We start from the raw sequence: 8,364 nt of genomic DNA, 5'->3' as shown, positions 1-8,364 counted from the left end.
TGGTTAATCATGAGAAGTCTGTGCTGTTGTAGCCAGTGTTGGTGGCCCTTTATTGGTTTATCGAGGTCTCTTCCTGAACTTATGATTGGCCTACAGGTTTTAATCCCACATGAGGGGGTGGAGCCCCCTGTGAGCAGAGAGTGAAAAGCTCTTAAACTAGAGACCTTCAGCAAGAAGGCAGAGCAGCTTTTCCACAGGTACTGTACCTTCTTTTTTATTTCTCTTCTAGATTGGCTCCATTAACTTTCAGTGCTTACACTTTGATCACAGACTGTTTGTAAAATCATGTGTAGAGCATGCAAGGCTGGTGACTTTTGGTGTCTTTTTTACATACTTTTGACATTTGTTGTTAATCTGAGAGGATTTACCAGAGAGACTGTGTGCGTCAAAATGTTTCAAATGTAAAAGGTAGAAGTTAGAGGCAGGACAAGTGGGAAAAAAAAAGGATTAACTTCATTTATGGATTTGAAGTAAAAGAAATCTCTCCGAGCAGCTTTTCGGTGCACACATATTTCTTACATCTTTCCTAACTGTTTTATTTTAAATACCCAAAGAGGTGTTAACTGTCCTGTGTCCTCTGGAGAGGACGTAGGTGCTCCTACGTCCAGCACATACTCCCTCAGAGTTAAAAGGTCACCCTGCTCAGAGGAGGGGAGGCTGATCCGAGGTCTGTAGTGGTCTCGTCGTAATCCTGACCATAAGACCACACGATCCACAGTGTCACTTAGCAGGGGAGGCTTTATTAGGCCAGAGCAGAGCATCTTATTGATAACTGTTTTAACTATTCACCTTCTTCCTGTGAAAATGATTGCATGTCCATTTATCATTGTTGCTTCTCCTCTGACCTGATTTTTATCCTCACATCTGCTGCTCCGTGTTCTTTATCTGCCCGTTTCCATACGTGCGCACTGCTGAACTGGCCTCATGAGGGTCTGGTCTTGTGACCAGTTCGGACTGCAGTGTCAGCCAGAGCTGGCTTCTTTCTTGGCACTGGATCCTGGCAGCACAACTGCCCTCCAGTGATCTATAAATAATATTACCACTGAGCCAAGGTCCTGAGTCCACAGTCATTAACGTCCGCAGAGTGAGAGGGGAAAGAAAGAGCCGAGGGTAAATTCATTTGATAAAAATCCTGTCACTTCCTGGAGGAAGTGAATTACTCCTTGGTCATCAGTGCAGTGCAGACAACTGATCAGCCATCTTTGACCAGGATTAACAGGAGTGCTGATGTCCTCACAGCCTCCCTCTATATTAAGACACAGTCTCGTGGACACTTCCCACCCTGTGTGAAGGGCAACCTGGAACATGACCTTCTAGTCCAAACTGTTGCATTTTTAAATGCAACTTTTTAAATTGATTCAGATGGACATTGAGACGATACTGAATATGTTTTGGCCAGCTAATTTCTTCCCGTGCATTAGAGCCGTCTCTGCTCTCAGACGTCTTTGGGTACCTGTACATTAACGAAGCATTAGTGGGCATATGAAACCTGTCATCCTGTGGGTGGGAGAGACTGTGATAACGCTAAGAGGCTAAGAGCATCTGCTGCGGCCCCTCCTGCTCTAAGCTCGTTACTGTATTAAACTAAAACGTGTTGGGGGGCAGGTGTGAGGCAGCATATTCAGTCAGAGGAACTAAATCAGAGTCAGAGCTGTGCAGGTTTTCAGGTCAAGAAATTTGTCTTTTGGTAAATAATAAATCGAAATAAATGAAAGATATAAAACAAGCACTGCAAAAGTCAAGAATCATCATTATAAAGTAGAATGAATTTACATCAAAAAGTGAAAAATACATTTAAAATGTGCAAAATAAAAGCCAATCTCCTTTTTAAAAGGTAAAAGCTAATCGCATTTTAGTGTTAGCAGTAATGAGCGGCTGTATCGGACTGTTTGCTCTGCTCTGCCATGTTGTCCTCAGGATCGTAGTTACATCATTTCATCCAATAAAGAATTATTACAGAGGGAGAAAGAAACTCTCCAGCTCGTGAGCTACTTAGCTTGGTTGCTAATGGGACCCAAAGTTCACATTATTTATTCAAAACACAAAACTGTTGATGCCTCTCTTGTGGAGCACTTTATATTTCCACTGAGGAGGTTAAAATAGGTCAACATAGTGACAAGTGTTAAAATGGCAGCCCTGTGCGTCTGCATGACTATGATTGGAAGAGATTAGTTGGCTGATAGCTGCACAGGTATGAATGAACCCGCTGATGCCAGCCAGCTACCATTGGAGCTCTGCCTGTCTTGATGCTAACTTGAGTACTGTGAACGTTGAGCCACAGGTTGAACCCTCATCAACATGCGTCAAACTGTGTTTCCTGTTATTTTTCTCTCCAGCTCATTTGCTTCTGGCAAAGATTAACAAGCTAGCAGAAAGATGGCGAGCTCTTTCACACGTTTGATCTCCAGCCGTAACACGGCCGTGCTGTTGGCCAGTTTGGGAGCGGGAACAATGGCGACCGGCTTCTTATTGAGTGAAAACGGCTCATTGGCTGCCGAGGCGAAGAAGAAACTCTATCCTCCCAGGTGAGACGGGGTAACATCAGCAGCATTCAGCATGAAGGAAGATGCTGCAAAATGTTCTGATTGGTTAGTGTGCATCCATCCCCTGTGTTTGTTGTATGTGCAGTGGATGGATGACCTTGATGAGTCAGTGAATAGTCCAAGCTCTATAATTATCTGCCCTAACAACAGAGAAACAGGCTGCTTCACATTCACTTGAACATTTCAGAAGAATGACTCACTGCTTTGTGTTTCCACAGCAGAAGCAACTGAAAGCTGACAGCAGCAGAGAACAGTCTGTGAACTCAGTCGTGTATTTAATGCGTGGTATCAAACACATTCTGAGGATCAGTTTTTGGCTGCGTTATCACGTTTGTGAACATCTGTTAGCATGAAGGAGCACAGGAGGTCACGGCAGCCATACTGGCACCGTCCGCTGGTATCACTGACACTCTCAGGTTTCATCCACGTTACCTTTGACTCACTCTCTCCATTACTGACTCTCTCTCTCTCTCTCTCTCTCTCTCTCACACACACACACACACACAAACACACACACACACATACACACGAGATTTGGATTTCAGTCGGACTCAAAGCTGCAGTAATCTTTATTTTTTATTATGAATGCATCAAATGACCTAACAGAAAGTCTTGTTTGTAGTGACAAACTCACGGAGAATCGTCTCCAGCTCTGCATTGCCCCTACAGAACACTTAAGGGACTTTAATCTCATATTTTTGGTCTGCTAATAACTGGTGAACATAGCTGAGAATTTAGCAGATAAATATTATAGCTAAACATCTTGTAGTGCTGCCCCATTAATTTATGTAGCTCTACCTTTATGTCAAAACATAAATTAATGCAGCTTTAAGCAACAAAAATCAGAACTTGTCTCAACTCAAAGGTCAAAACATGTAAGTATCAACCAAATAAAATCCCTGAACAGTAGAATGTAAAATGACAGGAAACCCTTGCAGAACCACATACCTTGAATATTTGACTGTATCAGGCTGTCACAGTTCTCATATTTGCATGTTATGACTTGTGTTTCTCAGTTTTCAGATTGGTTGTTTAAAAAAAAGCATACTGTTACCACTAATCTGCAGTCCACGCAGGATCATAAGTCTAAGCACAGCTACTCTATAAAATAACTCTACTTAAACCCTTAAACGCTTAAAATCTTTGCAATTCTTCCACTGCTGTAGCTCTGACTTCCCTGACCTGAGGAAGCACAATAACTGCATGGCCTCAGCTCTGACTCCAGCCATTTATGCCAGACTGAGGGACAAGGTCACCCCCAACAACTGGACACTGGACCAGTGCATCCAAACTGGAGTGGACAACCCAGGACACCCTTTCATCAAGACGGTGGGCTGCGTGGCTGGTGATGAGGAGAGCTACGAGGTGAGAAAAGTCACCTGGAAAGTAAGACTGGAAAGAACTAGAAAGACTACACACCCAACAGTCGTGTAACTCATTTACCTTTCACTGAAACCTTGCAGAGTCGGTTCTGAATGCTGGCTGGTTTACCAAACAAAAGAGCGACTTTACGTTCACATAGCTGCAACTGTAACATGGTCAGACTTTTAGTGATTTTCAACTCTTTTATACTTTTTCTGGCCATGTTGGCGTTTGAGGTACATTTTTAGCTTTTTACTTAAAACAACGCCTAATCTGTATTTTACTGACATCTGATATTCTCTGAAAAGATGTTGGAGTTGAACATCAACCAAAGACGGAAAAGGACAAGTGTCTTTACACTATCTATCTTGTGATATCAGGTCTCCATCGAGGAAGCTGAACAGAATTTTAAGTAGAGATTAACTTTAAATCTTGAAAAGGATTTGTTTGTTCTTTGTTCTCCCCCTCCTGAGATCAAATCTACACCTGTCTACCTATCCTTCCAGGTGTTTGCCGAACTCTTCGACCCCGTCATCAAAGACAGGCACAACGGCTACGACCCCAGAACCATGACACACCCCACTGACCTGGATGCCTCCAAGGTGCTTACACCATCACTGCAAGATCCATGTGATCCTACATGTATAAATCAATAATTTCTTTCTTTCTCGCCTGCACTGACCTCCAGGTAACCAGCGGCATGTTCGATGAGAATTACGTTCTGTCGTCCCGTGTCCGGACTGGCCGCAGTATCCGGGGCCTGAGCCTCCCCCCGGCCTGTTCGAGGGCCGAGCGGCGTGAGGTGGAGCGGGTGACGGTGACGGCTCTGGCCGGCCTGAAGGGAGACCTGGCCGGACGCTACTACAGCCTGGGAGATATGACGGAGAAGGAGCAGCAGCAACTCATTGATGTGAGTTTCATTTGCCTTGTCTATGGAAAAAAAAAACTGGCTTCAGAAATTCCTGTGTTCTTTGATGAATCATTTTTGGTTTCTCAAAGTCATGTGAGGAATTTGAGCTCTTGTATTTTTATTTCAGGTCAAATTTATAACAGAAAGCCTCTGGACTAAAAGACGTGATACACACCTGTCTGTTTCCACCTGAACTCATGATAGCTCGGTTTCTCCTGCATCACTGTTGACTGTTCTTCTTGTTCTGACTTTATCATAGTACAACACTCAGTTCCTGCAGTACTCCTCTCAGTACACCTAGTATAAATATGTCAGCTCCATGCACATATAACACTTGTTCTCTATAGATGAGGACCAATCAGTCCCACAGCTAACATAGATTTATTGACCTTCATGTTCTGGTTATTTCACACTGCGGCACGTTAGGATCACTTCCTGTTTGACAAGCCTGTGTCTCCATTACTCACCTCGGCCTTCATGGCCCGAGACTGGCCTGATTCCAGAGGGATCTGGTAAGGCTAACTCAGTTCAGTGAAATCACATTGCTGTTAGCGCTGCCCCCCCTCCTGTAGTCCTGGTCTGTGAAGCCCTGCCTACCCTGCACACTCTTCTCTTCACCAAAAGAATACAGAGTAGTTTCTTCCCCAAACTCTCAGTTATAGGAGTCCATCTGTTCCTCTTTAACATCCTCCTACCTCTTTTCTCCCCCTCTTCTGCTGGTCTCAACTTCCTTTTACCCCAACCATCTTTAGGACCACTTCTTGTTTGACAAGCCTGTCTCTCCATTGTTGACATGTGCCTTTATGGCCAGAGACTGGCCGGACGCCAGGGGCATCTGGTAGGGTTTATTCAGCTCTTCTGCATGTCTGCTGTGTGACCCTGTAGACTCTAACTTCCGCATCCTGATCCACGTTACTGACATATTCAATATATCTTTCTACATCCCTTGGAGCTCAGTAGAAGAATTCAGTTATTGCTCTGGCTTTGACACGTCGGAGGAAAATAAATAAACAGGAACAGGAAATTGTTTTTGTGTTTGCCATTTGATGTGCATTGTGTATTATAGATGAATGTGTTTCTCAACACTGTTGCACAGATTAATTCTGCACTGACAAACAGCATGAGTATCAGAGAGTCTAAAGAAATCAGGTCCTCTACGACCATGAGTCACCTGCAGTAATGGAACATGTGTCTCACCTGGAGAGCAGTTTATTTAGTTCCTCCAGTTGGTTCTCCTCAGGCACAACAATGAGAAGACCTTCCTGATCTGGGTGAATGAGGAGGACCACACCAGAGTCATCTCCATGGAGAAGGGAGGCAACATGAAGAGAGTGTTTGAGAGATTCTGCAGAGGACTCAAACAGGTACAGTGAAATGATCACGAATCCAGCACTCACACTGATGATTTACGTGTTGCTATAGCAACAATCAGTCAGTCAGTCCACCATTCTGGTCCAGACTGAAATGTCTCTACTCCTCCCTCCTCCACTTGTGTCATCACCAGATCAATTTCTTTGTTTTCTTCAGTAAAATATATCAACAAATGTTGGATAGAGGGGTCAGCTTTTGCTTTGCAGTCAGTCAGATGCTTCAGCTTCAACTGAACTGTGTGCTTAGTGCTGATCAGCAAATGTTAGCATGTTAATGCTGCAAACTTATAGCTCGTCAGACTAAGATGGTGAACATGGTAAACATTATACCTGCATCAGTATGTTAGCTATGTCATTGGGGGGGTATTAGCATGCTGACATTTAGCTCGAAGCTCCACTGTGCCTAAGTTTAGCCCCATCGAGCAGCTCGCAGCTGGAGACTCCGACAGCAGAGTTAGTCGGCTGTGAGGCAGTAAAGTTGAGAAGACAACTTCCTGTTGTCTTCTTAACACCATTACTCATTCACAGTCAGTGTGGCTGATGAAACAGCAGCCCCTAACTTCAGGCTGTTGTTGTTGTTTCACTGTGTGGCGTCCACAGAAAAGTGGATCCAAAATTTACATCTAGGCAGCTTCCCCCCATCCAAATGGACATTCAGCCTTAATGGACATTGGGTTGTGGCTCAGCGAAAACTAATTTGGACAGAAATGTATGCATACATGCAGATTTTACACAGATAATAATCAAAGACAATAAAATCTATCAAGAATATTTCAGGCAGAAATAATGATGATGTGTTTTCCACATGGAACCGGTTTGTCTTTCTGTCCCACAGGTGGAGCATCTGATCCAGGAGAGAGGCTGGGAATTCATGTGGAACGAGAGACTGGGCTACATCCTCACATGTCCCTCCAACCTGGGCACCGGCCTCAGGGCGGGCGTGCATGTTCGCCTGCCGAAACTCAGCAAGGTAACACACATCTTACCGCTCATACTGTAAGAGTTTACAGCGCAACACGAACACAGATGAGAAGCATTTTATTGTGCTTACTAACAACTCACAAATGATTGAAATTGCTCTGCAGGACCCACGTTTCTCCAAAATCCTCGACAACCTGCGGCTGCAGAAAAGAGGCACAGGGGGAGTGGACACGGCCGCTACTGGAGACACCTTTGACATTTCCAACAACGACCGTCTGGGCAAATCTGAGGTGAGGATCAATCAGCCACACTGCATGCACTGCTAGGCTTACATCGACGCACCTCAGAGTCGCTTTCTTGCTGCAGAAATGAAGTTGGCCTTGTGTACTTTCAGGTGGAGCTGGTCCAGCTGGTGATTGATGGGGTCAACTACCTGATTGAGTGTGAGAAGAGGCTGGAAAAGGGACAAGACATCAAAATCCCAGCTCCCATCCTCCAGTTCAGGAAGTAAAAGCTGGACTTGAAATCACACGTCAGTGTGAAAAGGAGGGTGGTTCTCTGCGCCCTCCCAGAGCCGACGGAGAAGCTCAGAACCACACCCGTCCGCTGCCACACAGGAAGTTGTTTCCTTATTCCTCCTAAAAAGATTGCAAATAGTTAGGGTAACCTAATCTTAGACATGAAGTGCAGTTAGGGGAGAATTCTACCTCAGGTTAAGGTCTTCACTGTAACCCTGACTCAATAAAACCAACAATATTTAACACTTTGACTCTGCAGTCCTTGACTTTTTAACTTTCCCTGGTCTTGTGTTTAAGATAAGATAAGATGAACTTTATTGATCCCGCAGTGGGGAAATTCACCTGTTTAATATTTACAGCTTTCTGGGGTTTAACATTTTCCCATCTTTATGCTGAAAAAAAAGCCAAAACTAGTTTAGAAACCTGTGGAGAATGATTTAGACATTGTTGCAGTCCTGTAGGACCTGTAATGAAATTAATTTTCTTATGAGCTAAAAAGTAGTTCAAACATCAGCATCAATAATAATGTCAGATAGAAAAGTGAAACTTTTTTTTGACAGAAGTATTTTTGAGCTGATAATACTCAATACATGCCTGTTCCTTGTAACTGAGTATTCTGATCCAATCCTTCACCACTTTATCATGTTATGCTGTTATTTATTATGTCATTTTTCATTATTTTGACATCACAGCGGTGGTTGCAAATAAGTCACATGATCTAACACAAGCAGGTGATGCAG

At 43.9% G+C, this 8,364-nt stretch overlaps 1 protein-coding gene across 1 annotated transcript; it reads left to right on the top strand.

Moving 5' to 3' along the window:
• The first annotated feature begins 66 nt into the window (after positions 1-66).
• ckmt2a (creatine kinase, mitochondrial 2a (sarcomeric)) lies at positions 67-7,875 on the top strand. The gene is made up of 10 exons (XM_046374511.1): positions 67-197; positions 2,337-2,525; positions 3,710-3,908; positions 4,412-4,507; positions 4,594-4,815; positions 5,568-5,653; positions 6,056-6,179; positions 7,021-7,155; positions 7,271-7,396; positions 7,501-7,875. Exons 2-10 carry the CDS (start codon positions 2,377-2,379, stop codon positions 7,615-7,617), a joined length of 1,254 nt encoding a protein of 417 aa, XP_046230467.1. The 5' UTR covers positions 67-197; positions 2,337-2,376; the 3' UTR covers positions 7,618-7,875.
• The last annotated feature ends 489 nt before the right edge of the window (positions 7,876-8,364 follow it).

This window comes from Scatophagus argus, chromosome 20, assembly GCF_020382885.2.
Source record: "Scatophagus argus isolate fScaArg1 chromosome 20, fScaArg1.pri, whole genome shotgun sequence".
Taxonomy (NCBI): Eukaryota; Metazoa; Chordata; class Actinopteri; family Scatophagidae; genus Scatophagus; species Scatophagus argus.
The sequence above is the reverse complement of the archived record's forward strand: the minus strand, read 5'-3'. Positions and strand labels throughout refer to the sequence as shown.

Excerpts from the sequence above, each read along its gene's own strand:
- ckmt2a (XM_046374511.1), top strand. The coding sequence starts at position 2,377 with ATGGCGAGCTCTTTCACACGTTTGATCTCCAGCCGTAACACGGCCGTG. Across the intron at positions 2,526-3,709 it reads AAGAAACTCTATCCTCCCAG|CTCTGACTTCCCTGACCTGA; the intron begins GTGAGACGGGGT and ends CCACTGCTGTAG. Across the intron at positions 6,180-7,020 it reads TCTGCAGAGGACTCAAACAG|GTGGAGCATCTGATCCAGGA; the intron begins GTACAGTGAAAT and ends TCTGTCCCACAG.